The sequence below is a fragment of the Cimex lectularius genome, unplaced genomic scaffold (genome assembly GCF_000648675.2).
Source record: "Cimex lectularius strain Harlan isolate CLEC.00 unplaced genomic scaffold, Clec_2.1 scaffold158, whole genome shotgun sequence".
Taxonomy (NCBI): Eukaryota; Metazoa; Arthropoda; class Insecta; order Hemiptera; family Cimicidae; genus Cimex; species Cimex lectularius.
In genome coordinates this window covers 21,719-44,841 of record NW_019392744.1, presented here as the reverse complement: position 1 = coordinate 44,841, position 23,123 = coordinate 21,719, and the positions used below count along the sequence as shown (strand labels likewise).

General features: G+C 33.5%; 1 protein-coding gene and 1 long non-coding RNA gene across 2 annotated transcripts; one reads left to right on the top strand and one right to left on the bottom strand.

The window, feature by feature from the left end:
• Positions 1–153: 153 nt before the first annotated feature.
• Positions 154–18,956, bottom strand: LOC106665374 (tryptophan 2,3-dioxygenase). Its single transcript, XM_014391758.2, has 9 exons — positions 18,849–18,956; positions 5,823–5,983; positions 5,629–5,699; positions 5,499–5,564; positions 1,404–1,541; positions 1,119–1,340; positions 801–1,050; positions 638–731; positions 154–577 (listed from the first exon to the last, which is right to left on the bottom strand). Exons 1-9 carry the CDS (start codon positions 18,869–18,871, stop codon positions 430–432), a joined length of 1,173 nt encoding a protein of 390 aa, XP_014247244.1. The 5' UTR covers positions 18,872–18,956; the 3' UTR covers positions 154–429.
• Positions 18,957–19,050: 94 nt separating this feature from the next.
• Positions 19,051–21,318, top strand: LOC112126983. The gene is made up of 3 exons (XR_002910332.1): positions 19,051–19,487; positions 20,714–20,813; positions 20,870–21,318. It is a non-coding gene; the product is annotated as an uncharacterized LOC112126983 (long non-coding RNA).
• Positions 21,319–23,123: the final 1,805 nt, after the last annotated feature.

The following is a 23,123-nucleotide window of genomic DNA, read 5'->3' as shown; positions in this document are numbered from 1 at the left end:
TGTATAGATATGGTTCAAGAGAAATGGCCATGTAAAAGGACACCTGTATAGTATAATCGTATATTACATCTACATGCACTGTAGGAATTAGAAAAGTGGATAAATATTTTCTATAAAACATTTTTTTAAAAATTGTGCTATACAACATACATATACCATATATTTTGTTTTATAATTTGTTTACAATTACGTATATTACATAATTAGCTTTTTATTGTACAATGATATAAAACAAATAATTTGTTAATATGAACATAGTAAAGAAATTTGATTTTTTGTTGTTGTTAATGTTAAATTAAATGCCAAAATACATATTTAAAGAAAATTACAAAGTGTGAAACTTTCAATTATTAATTTTTGAACTTGGATAATTGTATTCATTTCTGTACATAAGTATATTTGCACAGTGTATAGAAAAAAATTCATTTGTCATTTCTTAGGGTTGTTTTCTTCAGTGGAAATCCCGCAGTATACGTTCAATTTATTTCTCATAGAACTAGTCAATGGAGGAATATATTGACGAGGGAGCAAAAATGTTGACAGATTAAATAAATCCAGAAAGACTTTGTAGCGATCACTGAAATCAAATTAAGCAAATTATAATAAAAAAACCTAATATTTACATTTTTATCAATACCTTAATGTTGAGCGAAGGTATTGATAACCTGATGATCCTCCTGTTCCTAAATTTTGTGATCCTATCATTCTTTGAACCATCAACACATGATTATCTGCAATTTAGTTTTTGGTTTGTTTCATTGTTTATAGTGAATACAATAATATAATTAAAATGAACTTACATCTCCACTTTGTGACTAATGAATCAATGTCCATCAACAATGTCAAAAGTTGATGAGGCTGAGAAAACCGAGGTTCATCCCTGTAAAATGTAATCATAATAGCGCCCTGTAAAGCTTTGTGTGTAAATCGCCTTTCCCCTCTGTTTATAAGCGCAGCATGAATGTTTGGATTTAGAACAGAGTCAAAGGTAGCTTTCTTTTTTTCATAATCAGCTAGTTTAAAACTTTTTTCAGATTCAGTTTGCGATGCCTACAATTTAGTAAAACAAATCCCTATAGTTGTGCTAAATAGTATGATAATTCATTCTCCTTCAATACCGTCGCAGAGGTGTAGTAGGATTTTAAGAGAACCTCTACATTTTGCTTATATTTTCCCCAAAAATTGAAGCCATCAGTTTCAAGACCAGGAGTCCTCTCAAGCCACCTTTCGACTAATTGTGCTAAAGATGGTTCTTTTTCTGATTGGGCAATGTCTGCAAGGGCAACTTCATCCCTACCAAACACACTATGATAACTTTGATTGAATCGGACTCTGTTTTCCTGAAAGAAAAAAAAATGTTGACTTTTGGTAATAAATAAGTAAGATGTATTTTGGTAGTATACTTGTTTCATCCCTAATTTATTTTCAATCAATCGAAATTGAACACTTTGAAAACCTGATGCAGGGCATAAATACTCTCGAAACTCCATGAAATCTAGAGGTGTCATTGTTTCCAGGATCATTACTTGGTCCACTAAAAGCTAAAACAAAGTACAGGGCTTTGTAAAATGATTATCCACTTTTTTAAAACTATACTTTGTTTAAAACAACTATTCTAATAAACAATTTATTATAAGTGAGTAGAATGCTGTAAAAATAATGATAAAGTAGTTCCTGTCATACAGGAGAGCTTAATTTTTACTCATTGGGTGCCGTGGATGAGGGGGAACCACTTAACAATACATTTTTCATATTAATTTTAATTAAAAAGCTTGGATTCAACTCAGAACTGCTAGCTTGGGCAATATGAGAAAGATGCTCTAACCACTTGGCCAAAAAACAAGGTTTTTTTAATCAGTTTTATTTGTCCAGTATTTACATTTTAAATTTTGACAGAATCTTTATCTCTTGACGGACAATAAAGCTTTTATAGTAATTATAAGAACAAATGTAGGCTTGAGTTTTCTGAGGAAAAATATTTTTTAAAACCTCTGAACATAAGAAAATTAAAATTTGTGCAGAATATAATATACCTAGAAACGTGAGATTTAAATAAATAAATATAATAATTATGCTGTTTGTGACAGGTTATCCATCAACCCTCTCATTGTGCTCTTATTGGAGAAATACCATGAACTGGAGAGTCTTGGCAAAATTGTGGTTGTTTGTCTGGGTACCTGGTCACAGGTCTGGAGGGGAATGAAAAGGTGGATGAGGTGGCTTAGGCTGGGACGTCCTATCCTAAGGACTGAACCACTGTGATCCAGCCAGATGGATGGTAAAAATGCAATGAAAACATTATTAAAAGAGGCTCATAGCATCGGTGGGCCAAATTGGTAGAGAGGCTGTCAGGTATCAAGAGCACTGTCGATACTTGGCCCTGGATCTGACTCTAGGATCTAGATTAGGGGTCATCCTCACCTGATTAAGAATACGCCATGTGAGGTTCATACATGGACACTTACTTTTGGGCTAAAGTGTGTATATATCCAGCATGTACAGAGAGGTTGCTTGAGGTGTCCTACCTAGTTGAAGGGTGCAATTCCTTGGCTCCATATAGAGAGCATGAAATAGTGCCACCTGATATGAGAATTATGCTCGAGCACAGCAGTGAGTATCTAGGTCCATTGTCCCAATTCTTGGAAGAAGCAAGGTTGGTTTATTGAATATAATACTGATAGTTTGTGCCCCTAGTGTGTTGAGAGTGAATGTATTTATTGGCATGAATGCATAGTGTGAGAAGACCGATGGCAGAATATTGAGTAGCCCTCCCTGCAATTAGGTTAGATAGTCTCCAGTCTCCAGGCACCTTGAACAGTCCCATCTTCTCAACCCCCTCCAATCTGGTTTCCGCCAAGGTTACTCCACCCAATCAGCACTACTAAAAATTACCAGTGACCTCCACTTAGCAATGGACCAACGGAAAGTTACTACACTTTTCCTTCTTAATTTTTCCAAAGCCTTCAATTCTGTCCCTCACTCTTCTCTCCTCTCTAAACTCGAATCTTTTTCCTCTCCGCCAGCACCATCCGTTGGTTCCACTCCTACCTTACCAATCGCCACCAAGCTGTCTCCCTTCCCAATGGCCTTACCTCCTCCTTCCTCCCTCTAAAATCTGGGGTGCCCCAAGGCTCTAGCATCTCTCCTATCCTTTTTTCCATTTATATCAATGATCTGCCCGACTCCATCCAGTCCTGTAACTATCACCTATATGCCGATGACTCCCAAATATACATATCCTTCCACCCTTCCGATCTTCACTCGGCCACTCTCAAGATCCAAAAAGACCTAAACTCCATCAACGAATGGGCCCATAAAAATTCCCTAGTCCTCAATCCGTCCAAATCCACCGCCATAATTATCGGGTCCAGGCAACTCCTCAATTCCCTCCCCAGCATCCCACCTCTCATGCTAAATAACCATCCCATCCCCTTCTGCTCTTCGGTTAAAAACCTAGGAGTAGTCTTTGACCAAAACCTTTCCTGGCATTCTCACATTTCCCAAATTTCCCGCCATTCCATTGCCTCCCTCAGCCTGTTTCGTCGGTCCTGGCTTCTCTTACCTTTTTCCACCCGCAAACTCCTTGTATCTTCCCTTATACTTCCCTTCTTCGATTATAGCTGTTTGGCATACGGTGGTCTCTCGGAGGGGGAGAATGTGCAATTGAAGCGCATTATGAATTGTTGCATAAGATTTGTATACGGCACCCCACGGGGATCCCGGTGTCGGGGTTGTATTCCCAACTTTCCTGGCTATTCCCCTTCTTCCGTGCACAGTATTTCCTAGGTTGCTTTCTTTTCCAGTCCATCCACACGACCTCGCCCTCCTTACATCATCCAATCCCTCCAATTCAACTCCTCACATCACACTCGTAAGACCCGCTCATCCTCAATCGACTTTATCCTTCCGCAACATACAATCTATACCTTCGAAAAATTCTTTCTGATCCGAGCCCCTAAACTCTGGAACTCCCTTCCCCTTTCTATTCGTCACTCTGCCTCCTTTCCCTTCTTTAAATCCCACCTGTATAATCACCTCCTCTCCCTCCAAGCGGAGACCTCACGTTAACATTTTTTTTTTTTTTTTTTACTTTTAACTTCATAGAAGGAACTTCCTTTATTTATTTCATGTAAATTATTCTTAGGGGACACTAATCCCAGAATAAAGTTATTTTTCTTCTTCTTCTTAGATATATAATAGGTGTAAAGGATGATGGTGGGATATCAAGTACTCCACCACCGTGAGTGAATGATATATAATGGGATATAAATAGGAAAGAATGTATTTAAGAATGAATGAGTGTGAATGGCTTTGGTTTTAGGAATTGATTTTCTTGGGGGCTGAAATGTCCTAGCAGTGGTAGCCCCTGAAGCCTAACAGACTGGGTGGATAGTACCAATATCTTACCTGGACTGCCAACAACAGGGATGGGTGATTCTTGAGGCCTAATGGTAATTTATTGCAATTTACAAAATCTGAAATTGCTCGTGACTGCGAGAAGTGATCGGCACAACTCTGTACACATGTATAGTATTTACAATCAGTGATCAGTAAATACAATAATTTAAATATAAAAATTACCTATTTATATCTTTGATTCTATTTGTAAGGAAGGGTATATTTGGTATAGTTACATATGCTTTTTATATATTCAATTTGACCAAGATGACACTGATTAATAAAATTTTGAGTTGTACTGTACATAAATGTGGAATTGCTAGAATGCTAGGAACCTTTAGAGTGGTATGCATATCATTAAGACAATTCTTGTCTATTTCAGGTAGCTGCCAATAATTCGAAGGGCCATGTTTTGTCCAATTTGATGGTTATTGAAAATTACGTTATAGACTAGATGTAGATGTAATTTCAGGGTATGGTATACTGCACCCTTTAAGAGCTATTGCATCCCCCGTGCTCTGCCTAAAGCACATCGGTGAGTCCTATTTCGTCAAGAAACTTGATTAATAGGCCCGGTTTCAGTGGTTGAAGCTCGTCTAAGGTCACATTATACATCCCGAAACATTTCCTCCTGCGGGCTAGTGTAGCTCCGCAGTTTGTTAATAAATGTGTTGGTGTCTCCTCTGCCTCTTTGCAGAATCTGCATGTGCCGTCTTGGATTATTCCAATCTTCTTTAAGTGTCCATTTAGCTTGCAGTGTCCTGTTAAGAATCCAATTAGGATTCGCAGTCCGTTCCTGCTTCCTTTGACACATTCTATGATTTTTTTCCTACCAAAATTGGTTAGAAGATTCTTAAATTGTCTATGTCCAATGAGTGAATTCCAAAGTTCCCTCATTTTCTTTTTGTCCTCTGAGATATTCGTTAATAGTGTGGATTCCTATGCCACAGAAGAGTTCAGGTCCTAACATTATAGACTATTATTTATAATATATTTACCTTTTCATTCAGAGAAACTAATGAAATATCTAATGAAAGAAGACCAGTAAAACAAAATAATGACCAAAATACAGGATCTGTTGATATAATTTTCATATTTACCTTTAATATCAGCACTATTCTGCTTAACCTCTTCAATATTTCAAGCGTTTCAGATTCTTCTAGTCCCTAATAAATACACTGACTTAAATTTTTAAATTGTTTTGTGTTAATTAAAATTACTTTTAAATACCTCAGGTTTATTGAATATCACTCTGATTGAGTCGAGTTCATGAATTATCTGCTTGAACCACAGCTCATAAGCTTAGCAGAAAAACATGTACATTTGTATAAAAGAAAAACAAAATTATATTGTATTTGTAATTCAAAGTAAACATAGGAAAATATACAGTTATGTACAATTAATTACAAATATAAATCTTTTACCTTGATGCGTAATAATGAACAAATGTTCGTCATGAACTGTAGCATTGTGTTCTGTGCTCAGCATTCGTTGAGCTGTTAAGATTTTGTTAAGTTGTAAGTAATCAGCATACAGCATCCCATCCTGCTCGCCCAATGGGCACTCTTCATTTTCATCATTTTTTCTATGGCAAAATTTAAAAAAAAAATGTATACATTAATAAAACTTTAAACAATAAATTATCATGTACATACACAAACAAATACAATACAAACAATAAACTATAACCTTACAAAAAAAAAAATACCAATCAATATCATTGAATATTAAAAACACCACTAAATTAAATACAAGCAAGAACTACTTTTTTGGGGTGGGGGAAGGATTTCAACCTTATATACACTGACACCTATAGATCATGGCCATAGCCATGGTTATGACCGTACTGTGGAAAGTACTTTCCCTGTAAAACTTAGCATTTTCTTTACTTTTTCATGAATTTCTGTTTGTGTGAAAATTGCCTTAATGGTTGGCTATGCCATATACGGACTACTGCCTCACATTCACAAAGTTTGTGTAGTTTGTTTTGTTTTTTACTCTGGTTTCTTTTGACAGTCAGCATGTTTCTGTCTCTGCTTTGCTCATCTTATGGAAATGAACAGGCTGACCAACTGGACAAAGAAGGGGCAGCCTTTCACCTTTGAGAACCAAACTAGGCACACCAGAGAGTGTGTAAAGTTGGAGCTGGAAAAATGGCTTTGGAAAGAAAAAACTCAAGCACTGGATGACTAAGTATGGAGGCGAGCTAAGATTTACAAATCTGAACTCCTCTCACTAAGCATGCAGGATTTGAGGAAAATTATAGGCTGCTACATTGGCCAATGCCCTCTTAACAGTGAGAGGCTGCCCGTTTATGTCTGGTTGGTCAGGCTGTTCGTTTCCATCTATACCTTCATATTCCAGAACATAGGTGTGCTTTTCTAGGGCAATCTAGGCATTCCCAGACTAGTTTGAAGATAAAAGCGTACACATTTAGTACCTCTATATTGCCTGACTGTCCAAAAATACATAGATCCATACATCTTTCATTTTTTCTTTATCAAATCATGTGCACAGAGTTGAATTGCATGGACTTCATCTTGGAAGTTCATTGGAAGCAGTTCAAGGAGTCTTGTTTGGTACATAGAACAATGTGTATCTGATTTGACAGTGTGTAGAGTTTGTTAAGGAGATCAAACCAGTAGAATCGAAATGGCTATTCTCTAACTCAAGGAAGGGAATTAGGAGGCTGATAGGTATTTTGATGGGCCACTGTCCACTGAGAAGACACCTCTTCATAATGGGTATTCTACCAGACCCCTTTTGCCGTTTTTGCGAAATAAAAGAAGAAACGGCAAGGCACGACCTCGCAGAGTGTGATAGGTACGCTAGGTCTAGATTTGAAACTTTTGAAGGAGAGGACATCACCAAATCACTCCCCGAGATTAAATGGTCCAAACTCTTGGGGTTTGTGAACAGGTCCAAGAGGTTTATGCAGGACACGTGAGCCGACCAAGTCCTGGACCTTTTAGGGATGGGGTACGAGTCTACCCAGGCATTTAACCCCTTGGGTCTTGGTTGCCCACCCTGCATAATATATATATACAGGGTGAGTCATTTTTTGACGCACCATTGGAAAATCAACGTGGGTGCGTTTAAATCTGACGAGGCTTATTTCCTTTGATTAATACGTTAATAAAAGAAAGTGAGTCAATTTTCGGTGCACCATAGGAAAATCAACGTTGGTGCGTCTAATTGTGACTCGGCACATTTTATTTTGTTAGTCATACCAGTCTCATACCAAAAAATAGGCGAGTCACTTTTCGACGCACCATTCGTTACAAATTAGTTTAGTAGGTTGGAAGGAAAATAAACAAAACCAATATTATTAAAACATTATTTAAACACAATGTAAAAATTAAAAAAAAAATACTTCACAAATTAATTTGATTAAGATTTAAGAGTATTTTTTTCTGGTAAAGTAAAAAAATTAAATAAATGTAACAATTTCCTTTGTTAGCAGATCAAAAATGTTCAAAATCACTATAATAATTGTTCGAACAGACCTCCATTTGCTGCAACACAGTAGTCTATCGTAAAACGATGATCGGATGAAAAAAATACTCTTAAACCTTAATCAAATGAATGTGTGAAGAATTTTTTTTTAAATTTTTACATTGTGTTTGAATGTTTTAATAATATTGGTTTTGTTTATTTTCCTTCCAACCTACTAAAACTAATTTGTAACGANAATATATATATATGATATATATGTATAGTCAGATGACCAAGTTCAGGGAATATTATCTGACTTTTTAGCATTATGAATTATGTTGCGTAAATGACTTCTCCACCGTAGTCTTTGGTCAAGAATTTATACGTAGATATTGGAGAGGCTTATGGCTTCATCTTTTGGAGTGGGTGCTTTTAGAAACTGCATAGAACAATATAATTTATTGAATAGCTGTTTTGTCCATAAATATTATGTCAACTCAATGTTTTTGCAAAAAATTTTTATGACTATGTTGTTGTTCAAAATTCTGTTGTAAACATGTTGAAAGAGAATATTTTTTCACCCACTTTATTAGGCTATTACATAATACAGAAAAAAATGTAAAATTGCTACAAATTTCCAAGGACAAAAGAAAACTATGCACATTTATATAACAAAAGTTGGTGCTATAGGCACCCTTGAGGTTGATCCTATTTAAGAGCCAGCAATACAATGGTAAAAAAGGGGTGAGGGGAAAATATTATTAAACGTGGAGAGAAGAAAAAAAATTAGTTACAACTTGTAAGACTATTTTCCTTTTTACACGTAATAAATAGTAAGTACTAATATTGGATCAAGTTCATGAAATAAAATATTTAGGCCTGATAATAGACGACCATTTAAAATTGGACTTTCTCTTGTTGTCTTTGTTTTTAGCCACATATTCAAATAGCCAAAGTTGACTTTTTTAGAACATGTTTTGAGATTTACTTCACATTTGATCTCATTAGGGACCAAATGGAACCACTTAAGTCCTACATACAGAAAACAATTCAACTTAACTGTTAATTTTGGTTGGGGCAATACACTATTTACAGAACATCTCATATCATATTTTTTTAAATTTTATATTTGTCGATATAATTTCCACCTCTGTTAAAAAACTGCCTCATGGTTTGCAAAAGATAAAAGGTATGGTATAGCCAAAATGTGGTATCTGAGGAAGAGTGGCAGGGAAGGTTCCAAATTGTATTTAAAAAACATTAAAGCATTGCACAAATAATTTTTTTTCTGTATGATTGTTATTGCTTTTTTTTCATATGCACTCCCCAGCATACCAAGGCATATTGAATTTGTGATTTTATGAGGGCATAATATAATTTAAGTAGAAGGGAGGTGTTACAATTTCTTATGTAGAAAATAAATATACCTTAAACCATGTTGAAGTCACTTTTGTACTAAATGAGAGTCCAATTTTAAATGGTCGTCTATTATCAGGCCTAAATATTTTATTTCATGGACTTGATCCACATTAAAACATCTATCACATCGGGGTTTATCATGGCATTGGAGACAGTAGAAGTTAATGTTTAAGCCAGTATTAATTGAATTTCGGAGATTAAAGTACATCAACTTTGATTTACTACTAAGTGATAGTCGATTATAAACAAACCATTCACCAATAAGTCTTATGTACCATGATGCATCTGTCATTCTATATCCTTCCAAGATCTTCCTGAGTACTGAGAAGAAATATATGCGTAGGCAGTCAATGCTCCTTTTAAATTTTTAGTACACAAAATGTCAATCACATACACTAGAAAGAGAAAAGGACCTAACATGGAATCTTGTGGAACACCATTGTCTATCTTTATATGCATGAGCAGGCTACTTCCAATATGTACACATCGATTGCACTCAGAAAGATGCGACTTAAACCATTTCAATGCAACACCCTGTATTCCTACTTTTGGATTAAATTTTGGATTTTTCATCCTACTTTTGGATTAAAATTTCAAGATCTAGGGTATTAAAAGCTTTTGTAATATTTAGGAAGAAAAAAAGTAACCTTTATACCAGACCGCATCTCACGATTTCTGAATAATCATCGACTAACGGTCACTAATCACCACACACTTCATACCATTACTCAAACCATTATTGATCATGGCCAAAAAATTGACAGGTGCATCCTCTGGGCTTTTTGATTTCTGAAAGCCAAAATTTCTGGAAAAAAATCGTAATAACCTTGTTTTATAGGTTTTGCAAAAATTTTACAAAATATTGAAAGTATGAGTCTGTAATTTTTGATTTAAGTAATCTGATAAGTTCCCCATTTTATGAACCGGTATTACAACTCCACTTTTTCGATCTTTTGGAAAATCCCTCGTGGTAATTAATACTCATATTACAAAAAATGAAAGTCAACAAAGTGACAACATATGCCACCGTTTCCCTAACTATTTTAGCATTTTAGCACTGATTTCGTCAATATCTGAAATCTATTTTTGAAAGACCTAGTACAATCCATGATTTCTAGTTCATCTACAGGAAGCATAATATTATGTTGTGATATCTAAAATTTTTTTATTAAAAATATATTAAGACGATGGGTAGAAAATAAATTGTCTTTTCCACAAAAGGTATTTATTTCGTCAAACGCGTTTCGATCTAATACAGACCATATTCTTTTTATATACGTGTGTGGTGATTAGTGACCGATAATCGATAATTATTCAGAAATCGTGAGATGCGGTCTGGTGTGATGTAGGTTTCGGAAAAACATTTTCTTTATCGTGCCAACGTTTCGGTCTTTATTGAGATCATCTTCAGGGCCTGGGATTTACAAACTTGTTTACATTTAACAAATACATTTACGATGTGGAAAAGTGAATTTATACAATGGAAAATATATTTTTTATATTCAATCAAAGTATTTCTACTCATTCAAAGTGTTTGTCTTCTGTGTAATTGTGCCATTCTTGCGTGTCGTGTTGAGATTTTGAGAGTGCCAGTGAGATATTGCTGTTTTATGCTTATACACAACACGACTGAAGATGATCTCAATAAAGATCGAAACGTTGGCACGACAAAGAAAATGTTTTTCTGAAACCTACATCACACCAGACCGCATCTCACGATTTCTGAATAACTTTTTATATACGTTAAACCACTTTATATAAAAAAAAGTCACTGACGAAATAAAAGTATATTGTGGAAAAGACACTGTGTTTTCTGCCCATAGACTTATTATGGAGTTCCACAAAATCGGACACCTTCAAAAAATTAAAAATATATTATTATATACCGATAACTAAAAACCTTAAGGTCAAGCAAGGTAGTCAATTTATTCAAATTCCACTCTCAAATTAATTTAATATTGTCACCGGCGATAATGAAACTTTCAAAAATTAGTCGTCCTACCAGAAAACAAGGGCTGTTTATTTGGTGAAAACAAGTACGTGAGTGAACAGTTGAGAGGCGTTTCAACGTACCTTCATGTTCTTTGGATACTTTGCAAAATGAAAATCACACGAAGGCTTCTTGGTCTATTCAAAACTTCAATCAGGCGAATTAAATTGTAAGGGATTTTTTGCATGTTCCGTCTTGTTTTCACGAAGATTGTGGTGCAAGTTTTCGCAAGGCTGATATTCTCAGCCCATAGAGATTTATTTCGGAAGATGGAACTTCAACTGTCATCTGGACTCCGGGGTTAAATCTAATGGCTGGCTATTGAACTGGCCCATTAGTTTGTATAAGTTTCATTATATGTTAATAGAAGTTTCAATATCTTAATGTCTAATTTTTATAAACCTGTTGTAAGCAAAAAAATCAAATTTTTAACAATTCAACGTAAGTTTTATATTGGTGATGAATGACCTCTGAGAAATTAAATACATGTGTTTAAAGCTCATTAGTTAAGAGAACTTTTCCGTAAACACCGTATCTGTCAGTATTTACAGAATCAAGAAAATCTTACTTACACTTGAAACCAGAATTTTGGATATCGTAAAATTCTTGTTTCAATTAATTTTGTACTTTTTTGATTTAAGGTTACAACAAAACATAAATGCATCTTATACAGTTTTTAATGGACTTTCCAAAGACGTAATTAAATGTACAGGAGTGTTAATATTTTATGAGATATGGGGGCTTTATGGGAAAAATTTGTGAAAGCTTAAAATAAAATTAAAAGTGAAATATCTGGAATACAACTGAGAATCAGGCTATGAACGATAGTTTTTAGGGCTTTTTATGTCCCATTTGACATGTTTGACCTTTTACTTTACTTGATGAGCCCCCCTGTGCCGTTGCAGCCACCGTCGCTCCTTTCTTAAACTTTAAACAAGAACTGTGTGATGTTTAGTGACTGTTAGTTAATGATTATTCGGAGAGCGTGAGATGCGGTCTGGTGTGACGTAGATTTTAGAAAACCATTTTCTTTATCGTGCCAACGTTTCGATTTTTATTGAGATCATCTTCAGAGCTCAAAGTGTTTGTCTTCTGTGTAATTGTGCCATTCTTGCGTGTCCTGTAGAGAGTGCCGCTTTGAGCTCTGAAGATGATCTCAATAAATATCGAAACGTTGGCACGATAAAGAAAATGGTTTTCTGAAACCTACGTCACACCTGACCGTCACGATCTCCGAATAATTTTAAACAAGAACTTTGGAAACTCGTAAAAGTTTATCTTCTAAATGAGTTTGTATTTTGTTTTCTTAAGGCTACAATTAAAAAGAAAAAAAAAGAATATAGCGTTTTCTAAGCTCTCTTATACCAACAACTAACAACTTTTTAACTTGGATATTTTCACAAGTAGGGTTAAGTTAGGGACGGGTCAGGTTAATTAGGGTTAGCAATAGTAAAATAAATTTTACAGTAGTATTAACATGTTATGTGATACGTGGGCTTTATGGGAAAAATTTGAGCAATTAATTAAGGTTTTTAGTTGAGATGAAAAAAAGTTAATGGCACGAGAGGGATTCGAACGGCGTATCAAGCCGAAGGTCGTGGGTTCGAATCCCTCTCGTGCCATTAACTTTTTTTCATCTCAACTAAAAACCTTAATTAATTGTATAGTATTAATTGGTCAAGTGGACCACGAAATTAGTGAATTTAATTTGAGCAATGTTGAAGTTACACGAATAGTGGAACTTCTCGAATACAATCGAGAATCAGACTACGAACAAAAGGGACTTTTTGGTCCCATTTGACATATAGAATAACTCAATCTTTTTTAAAAAGATAGTTCCTACTCACAGTAAGTTGTTTTGCAACATCCGGATTTCGAGCCTTTTAGCTCATCATCAGAGACGTGGATCCGGATCGTTGCAAAACAACTTACTGTGAGTAGGAACTATCTTTTTAAAAAGGATTGAACACCACACTCACTCCATCATTTATCATTTCTATAGAATAACTTCTCTATTTTTCGCTTGACCAATTAATATCATTTAATTAATTAAGGTTTTAGTTGAGATAAAAAGTCAGTGTCACGAGCGGGATTCGAACCCACGACCGCTCGTGACACTGACTTTTTATCTCAACTTAAAACCTTAATTAATTGAATGATATAGAATAACCTCCTTAACTATTGACGTCTTTTCACGGGACACCCTGTATAGGCCGAGAACCCATACTTGGGATAACAAGATCAAACATAGATAATAGAATCAAAACATATCTAAGAATGTATTTTCAAAAAAAAAAGTGGACGAATTCCTGAGGCGCCAGACACAGTAAACTCATGATTGAAGTACTCCACCAGAAACTGTAAAACACATAGCTATAGTTAGACAGGGTCAAACTCAGTGGATAGGACTACGAGAATGCAGACAAACTGGCCAGAGGAGGTTCTGCAAGATTATAGGCGTTTATAATCAATTATGTTTATTGAACGATAATAATTTAAAAAATACATATGTTTTCCTATCCACATTATTCAGGTCATCTTGCATTAGAGAACAATAGAGAACCTTTATGTAAAATGTTTTTTTCTTTTGAAAACAGCAATAAAAACTAAGACTCATCTAAGTACACAAAGATAAAAGAAGTTAAAAATGTGTTCTTGTTAGAAAGGCGGTTTCCTGGAGTGTTTAATTAATATTTTGATTGATGGAGGGAACCATGTTGATTATGCTTGCAGAATCATCGTCATAAAAATGGTTCACAAACACATCCAAAGATGTTAATTCAATACAACCTAACAATTGATTTTATCATGATTAAAATACAGTCAAGGATAAAAAACTGGAGACTTGTATTTATTTGTTTTCCATAACTAAGTATAAAGATTAAGAGTTGACTTAAAACATACACAGAACATTAATAACTGATTGTTTATGCCTATAGAGTGGTACTAATTTACAAACTTTAGATTAAAAATCAAGAAAATCAGTTCATTTTCATCCTTTCCAGAGCCAACTTGTCGAGTGAGTTGATTGGTTTTTAAAACTGTTTTCTTTGATGAAACAATAAATTTTTAGTAAAAATTATTAATTTTTTTAAACTTAAAAGCGAGGTTTTAGCTTCTGTTACATAGCCCAAATCCTGGGCGTGCCGAAATCTACCATCCACGGTGGTCTACAGCGGTTTAAGGTCACCGGAAGTATCGATCAAAAGAAGGTAGTGGTCGACCGCGATGTAACGGCCAGGGATGATCGTTTTATTGCTCTCACCGCATTACAAAACCGTCATTTAACGGCTTCCTTACTAGTCAACTCAAACGGTCCGTAATGTAAGGGGAAGCTCTGAAACAGCCATCAGAAGGCAGAAAGTGAGTCTCTCATCAGGTTCTTTACTACTGGATAGGCATCGGGAAGAAAGGCGACTATTCGCAAATTAGCATCTCGATTGGAAGCTTGAAAAATGGAGGGTGGTTCTCTTCACAGATAAGTACCGGTTTCGTTTGTGGCATCAGATGACGGGGACCGTGTGGGAAGAGGACGTGGAGAACGCTTTGCTTTATGTGCCATTTGTTATTGTTTTCAAAGACAGTCAGTTGTAGTATGAGATGCAATCAACTCCCATAGCCGAACCGAACTGATTATTATTGAGAATTTGACTACACTAAGGTACGTTGAGGACGTTTGTCTGGAAGCTGTGGTCCCATTCCCTCCGTTTATTGGGGGACAACTTCGAGTGCATGATAACGCTCGGCTGCATGTAGCTCGAGTTGTCACCCATTACATGGAGCATCTAGGGATTACCACAATGAATTGGCAAGCATGTTCTCCTGAGATGAATGCCATATAACATTTATGGGACATGATAAAGACATCGTTAGACATCGTTCGCCGCCTCTAACAAGTGTTGAAAAGTTTCAAACCTCTCTTATTAAAGAATGGGAATCTGTTTCATAAGACGAAATCCGGTCGCTTATTTACTATACTTTATTTCTCTTTGAGTGTATACAATATATATTTAGTACCAGGCTAATATGTAAATTGACTTTTTTGTGTTTTCTGAACAAAACGCGCCATTCTTCATTGTCATTCTATTTGTTCACTTTAAATGAAAATCGGTGAACCATCTCAAGATAGGAAGTTCACACAAGCTTCAAAGGGTTTTGGAAATGGTTTATGGCGGAAAGAGAAGAAAGGGGTTTTTCAAAGGAACGAATCTTAGACAATTCCATCCGTTATCTTGATTGTATAACCGCGCTAAAAAAGGAAAAGTATTGTTTGTTTTAGTATTTAAATAATGTTTTGCAAATTAAATAATTGTTTGCTTGCAAGTAGTTTTTAAACTATCATAGAAGTGATGGTTTTTTAAAAAATTATTTAAATTATGTTTAACAAATAAAATTATTTTTTGGTTGCAAACCGTTTTTAAACAATCACACGAGCGATTTAAAAAAAAAATAAATTTAAATAATGTTAAACAAATTAAATAATTTTTTGCTTGCAAATAGTTATTAACCTATCATACGAGCGGTGTTTTTTAAAATTTTTAAAATTATGTTTGACAATTTAAATTATTTTTTGCTTGTAAACATTTATTAACCTATCATATGAGCGGTTTTTTAAAATTTATTTAAATAATGTTTAACAAATTAAATTATTTTTGGCTTGCAAATAGTTATTAACCTATCATAGAGCGGTTTTTTTAAATTTTTTAAAATAATATTAAACAAATTAAATAATTGTTTGCTTGTAAACATTTAATAACCTATCATACGAGGAGTGTTTTTAAAATTTATTTAAATAATGTTTAACAAATTAAATAATTTTTGGCTTGCAAATAGTTTTTAAACTATCGTAGGAGTGAATTTTTTAAATTTATTTAAATAATGTTTAACAAATTAAATAATTTTTTGCTTGCAAATAGTTTTTAAACTATCATAGGAGTGAATTTTTAAATTTATTTAAATAATGTTAAACAAATTAAATAATTTTTTCCTTGTAAACATTTATTAACCTATTATACGAGCAGGGTTTTTTAAATTTGTTTAAAATAATCTTTGACAAATTAAATTATTTTTTGCTTGCAAGTAGTTATTAAACTAACATACGAGCAGTTTTTTAAATTTTTTAAAAATAATGTTTGACAAATTAAATAATTTTTTGCTTGCAAATAGTTTTTAAACTATCATAGGAGTGAATCTTTAAATTTATTTAAATAATGTTAAACAAATTAAATAATTTTTTGTTTGTAAACATTTATTAACCTATTATACGAGCAGGGTTTTTTAAATTTGTTTAAAATAATCTTTGACAAATTAAATTATTTTTTGCTTGCAAACATTTATTAATCTATCATGAGCGGTTTTTAAAAATTTATTTAAATAATGTTTAACAAATTAAATTATTTTTTGCTTGCAAATAGTTTTTGAACTATCATAGGAGTGAATTTTTTAAATTTATTTAAATAATGTTTAACAAATTAAATAATTTTTTCCTTGCAAGTAGTTATTAACCTAACATACGAGCAGTTTTTTAAATTTTTTAAAAATAATGTTTGACAAATTAAATAATTTTTTGCTTGCAAATAGTTTTTCATCTATCATAGAAGTGATGGTTTTTTAAAAATTTATTTAAATTGTTTAAAAAATTAAATTATTTTTTGATTGCAAAAAGTTTTTAAACTATCACACGAGTGCTTTAAAAAAAATTAAATAATGTTAAACAAATTAAATAATTTTTTGCTTGCAAATAGTTTTTAAACTATCATAGAAGTGATGGTACCTATCATAAGGGCGGTGATTTTTAAATTTTTTAAAATAATGTTTGACAATTTAAATTATTTTTTGCTTGTAAACATTTATTAACCTATCATATGAGCGGTGTTTTTAAAATTTATTTAAATAATGTTTAATAAATTAAATTATTTTTGCTTGCAAATAGTTTTTGAACTATCATAGGAGTGAATTCTTTTAAATTTATTTAAATAATGTTAAACAAATTAAATATTTTTTTGCTTGTAAACATTTATTAACCTAACATACGAGCAGTTTTTTTAAATTTTTTTAAAATGTTTGACAAATTAAATTATTTTTTGCTTGCAAACATTTATTAACCTATCATATGAGCGGTGTTTTTAAAATTTATTTAAATAATGTTTAACAAATTAAATTATTTTTTGCTTGCAAATAAACTATCATAGGAGTGAATTTTTTAAAATTTATTTAAATAATGTTTAACAAATTAAATATTTTTTTGCTTGTAAACATTTATTAACCTATCATACGCAGTTTTTTTACAATTTTTTTAAAATGTTTGACAAAGTAAATTATTTTTTGCTTGCAAACATTTATTAACCTATCATATGAGCGGTTTTTAAAATTTATTTAAATAATGTTTAACAAATTAAATTATTTTTTGCTTGCAAATAGTTTTTAAACTATCACACGAGTGATGTAAAAAAAATTGTTTTAAATTATTTTTTGCTTGCAAATAGTTTTTAAACTATCTCACGAGCGATGTAAAAAAAATATTTTAAATAATGTTAAACAAATTAAATAATGTTTTGCTTGCAAATAGTTATTAACCTATCATACGAGCGGAGTTTTTAAATTTTTTAAAATAATCTTTAACAAATCAATTAATTTTTGCTAGCAAATAGTTTTTAAACTATCATACAAGTGGTGTTTTTTATTTTTTTAAATTTATTTAATAATGTGCTCGAACAGTTTTATTCATGTATATAAATATATGTATATAATTTTTAAACATATACTTTTCCTACGTGCAAACTGTTATAATCAAGATTAAAAAAAATATAATTCCATACAAAATTGAACAATATTTTTCTTTGCCAAGTTAAGGGTTGACAAAATCCTATATTACCCTCTGTAAGAAATGTCCTTTGATGATCAGAAATCAAATTAATGTATTTTTCCCTCTGCTCTTTTATTGAAAATATTACCAACCGAAGATATTTAAATTATATAAGGGTCTTAAAATTTTCTACCCTCCCACCGTATAAAGCACTTTCTTACGTTCATCACAAGTACCAAAAGGCCAACAAATTGGTACTAAATAAAAAATAAAAAAATGCTAAACCAGCCGATTGGAAATCTCTAATTTGACACCAGACACCAGAGTGAAAATATAAAATTTTCACCCTGGCTGTTTCGCTTTAACTATATTCTTGCATGTACTTAAAGACATTGGTTTCATTTTATTAGGAACGCAAAAGTTAATTTTTTTATAGCAAAAAACGTTAAATTTTGTATATCTGTTACTTTATGTTTCTTTTTCAGAGAAAATGTGCTCTACCAGTTTTTAAAAGTTCGTTTTAAGGACTTTGTATCATTGGGAAATGCTCATTCTATAATCTAATAAAATTGTTGGTCTAAGATTTTGTTTTTAACCTGCGGTGCAATGCTTTATTTTGGTACACACAGGTTTCCATAAACTACTCAAAATTTCTTAAATTGAGACATTTTGTTCAGAAAAATCTTAATAATTCGATTCAAAAGTTGGAAAACAGATATGGATAGATCAAGAATGCCTTTGATCATTTGTTAAACAAACATAATTAAACCTAAATAAAGATCAAACTAAATCGGTACGTACCTGCTATTCGCGAGACAACTCATTGTCGGTAGCAAGTTGTTCTTGCAGTATGCCCGTTAGGAATGCTCTTTTATTCAGCTTCTATTATGTAACATGAGGTACTCCCCATAAAACATGTCACTCCTGTCATACCCCCTCTTCGTAAACTCTATTGTTTATAGCTCTGGCTATATCTCTCTCTGTCTACATTGTATAAAATAGATTTTTCACGCCCTGTGAAAACAAGGCGGCCGACGGTTTTCCTTGATTAAACAAATAATAAGTTTACCGGCCCTTCTAGGAAAGGAGGGATATTACATAACTAGCTCCCTTGCGTGCAGCAAAATGAATTACAATGGTGTTTAGGTGGAATATCAATGAGAAATGGATACCAAACTCAAAATCAAATTGGAAACATTTTTTTAAGTAATAAATATAGTCAATTTTTAACTAGACACTTTTTAATGTGTTGAGACAGCCGAGTGTATTTTTCGTTATGAATCACTAACTTCTAGAAACTTTTAAGGTCACACGTCACATGACATGCTGAGAAAGGATAAAAAAAGAACGATCAAGATCGCTTATCACCAGTGAGATATTTTACTGAATTTAGAAGATCCCAGTTTATTACAATGTTAGGAAGCGAAACTATGTCAAAAGGTTCTAATTTCATTTTATCCTTTGTCAACCCGTGGAAAGGTAGTTCATGTATTATTCGGAGATCGTGAGATGCGGTCTGGTGTGACGTAGTTTTAGAAAAACATTTTCTTTATCGTGCCAACGTTTCGATCTTTATTGACGGGGGGGGAAGGAAGTATATCTTTACACCCCTTCAAAATCCAACGCATACATAAAACAGCAATATCTCACTGGCACTCTCAACACGACACACAAGAATAGCACAATTACGCAGAAAACAAACACTTTGATTTTTTTGCATTGTATAAATTCACTTTTTTCCACATCCTACATGATTTTATTAAATTTAAACAATGTTTGTAAACCCCAGGCACTGAAGATGATCTCAATAAAGATCGAAACGTTGGCACGAAAAAGAATTGTTTTTTCTAAAACCTACGTCACACCAGACCACAACTCACGATCTCCGAATAATCACCGATTAACGGTCACTAATCACCACACACGTTGTTCATGTAGCTGCTCATGTGATGTGTTCAATTTGCTGTACTTAAGTTAGCTGTGGGCTGGTAACATTATTGTGAAAAAAAAATCAAAAATTCATATACTTAGCTAGAACGTGAAGGAATATCCAACATAAGCCACAAGAAGAAAAATTGGAAAGTAACCGAAAAACCGCCAAATTGAGGAGGAAAATGTTAACAAAATAGTAAACACTTACAATAGCAAAGCTTGTTGATACAATTAATTAAGGTTTTTAGTTGAGATAAAAAAGTCAATGGCACGTGCGGGATTAGAACCCACGACCTTAGGCTAATACACCACTGCTCTACCACTTGAGCTATGGTGAGGGTGGGGTTGAGATAGGAGTTGGAGTCCAAGTTGGTCCGAGTGGATCGAATAGCTCAACTGGTAGAGCAGCGGCGTATCTAGCCGAAGATCGTGGGTTCGAATCCCACTCGTGCCATTGACTTTTTTATCTCAACTAAAAACCTTAATTAAATGTACTATATTAATTGGTCAAGCGGACCACGAAATTAGTGAATTTAACTTGTTGATACAGTAAAAATACTACAAGGTTTAAACTCAAGCTCGAGAAAACTACTTGGGTGCTGTGTGTGGAAAAGAACGAGTTATAGAAGTACACGTGACCTGATGGTTCCATAAACCTTACACTAGGATATTACGTCATGTTAACATCATTCTGAGGAAAGTTATTTAAATTAATAGAATAACCACAATTTCAGGTTGGAATCCAATTGTGGTGGTCTGGGACCGAGTTCAACTATAAAAATAACTGGGTCTGGACGTAACTGTAAACATGAACTGAAATCTCCTCCAAAACTGGTAAGTATATATAGAAACAGCCTAGCATTAGCCTATATACTACATACATGGTCTAGGGCAAAGGTGGTGTTCATACCGAAAATAGGGTAAAGTGACCCGACACTATCCAAATCCTACAGATTAATCAGCCTAACATCCTTTCTATTGAAAGCACTTGAAAAGCTGATAGACAACCATATAAGAATGACAACGCTGATAAATAAATCACTACGTAACTGTCAACATGCATACAGAACAGGAAAATCAGCAGAAACTACTCTGTACCAGCTAACTAGTGACCTGAGCGAAACACTACAAGTAAAGGAAATAGCAATCTGCGGGTCCCTCGATATTGAAGGAGCTTTTGATAATTCTCTCCGGAATCTCATGCATCCATGTAGGTCTCTCTAGAGAAAAAACATGTACATCAGACCACATCTAGATGGATTGGAAAATGTTAAGAACCAGAAAATAACATGTATATTCATTAAAATAAAGAAACTAACAGGTATTTGTAACTCCAGACAACATGGAAACCTGTATACTAATTTTTACAAATGAAATAAACGAATTTATTATGCATAGTAACTTCAGTTTTGACAATGTGTTTGAATAAATCTTAGGGTATAACAAGAGTAAAGAAATATAAATAATACATCTTCGGCAAAATAAAATATACGATTTTTTTTTGTACTTTAGAAACAGACACCTTCGTTATAGAGTGGACGCCAGGAAGGAAGAACAATTAATTATCCATATCAAACCGATCCTTACCAAAATTTTTCGTCGTGATGATGAAACATTGTTCTGTTTGGCGGTAGAATTTCATGGTAGTTCAAATTTTTCGAAGCTGAATCCTTGAAAAGGTGAAGCTAATCTGGCTAGTATTCTTCTTGTATAAAATGCGAGATCAAATGCCATATTTAAACTATCAATCTGAGAGGGTTCAATTGACTTGAAATAGGTAACTTAAAACGAAGGATATGAATGAACCCCTAATGGGATTGAAGGATCTCTAGGTACAAAGAGACCAGATTTAGAAAATAATATTCTGCTCGCAATAAAACCATAATTATGGATACAAATCTATAGTTTTAGCCATGCCAGGTATTTGAACTTTAACGAGAATTTCGCTTTCTTTTCACTAATCGATAAATTCATCAATTAAAATTAAAGTTATTCAGATATCGTGAGATGCGGTCGGGTGTGATGTAGGTTTCAGAAAAACATTTTCTTTATCGNGAAAATGTTTTTCTGAAACCTACATCACACCCGACCGCATCTCACGATATCTGAATAACTATCGATTAACGGTCACTAATCTCTACAAATAAATTATTTTATGTTTTTGTTATGCAGGCCTTAGTGTGGATGTAAATCCTATTCAATTCCGAACGTTTTCCCTTTATATGCCGAGGAAAAAAAATTCTTCCTGTCCACCAAAGGTCATCTTTCTTAAACCTCAGAACACAGATGTTCCAAATACAGAATCGTCAAACTTTTTTCCCCAATAGGGTTTTGGAATCAATAGAACGTGTTGACGTCAGTCCACAACCGCATGTAACATTGTATGAAATTGAATGTTAAAGAAGATTTTCAGCCGACGTTCATCTTGCTGAGAGGTGAGCTCGTTTGGAACATCGGGCCTTTTTTACTTTCAATCAGTTCCTAAGTGGTGATTTAGCTCCATATCGTGAAATAACATACGATCGATGTTTTATAGGAATGGTTGCAATAGCGCCTCATAGACTCCCCTAATACATATCTGGTTATTGCAAATTTTCCAAGTGTGACACTGAACGACTTGTCTCTCTCTGCAAGTGGGTATGGCCTATCCTCAAGGGTATCAAGTATTCGTAGAAATGATTTATTTGTCGACGCTTCGAAATTGTTGGAGTTTATGTATGAAGAATATGTGTAGCAACTAACAATAGTTGCGAATAAACATAAAAGAATTTTCTATTCTGGTTTCAATTGCTGCTGAACGATTCACATAAATTATAATTAAGCTGTGATATCTTCTGTGCGCTTAATTTCTATAAATATAAAATTAAGCTTAAGAATGTTAAATCATGTTTAATTGTACATAAAACATCAGAGAGAAAGAAAGGAAAACATTCAGTTCCTTTGCCTCCTTCAGTGCCTTTTCCTCTTTGCTTTGGAGGTCACTTCATCAGAACAGTTGCATTTTTATACATGGTGTCCCTTCATAGACTTCAGTACTTCAGGAGGTTTTCCTACTTCTCCGATTGCACTAAAAAGTCCAAAGTCTGATTCTTAATTACATTCGTGATATTTCATATTTCATGTTACTTCGACTTCTGACAACTT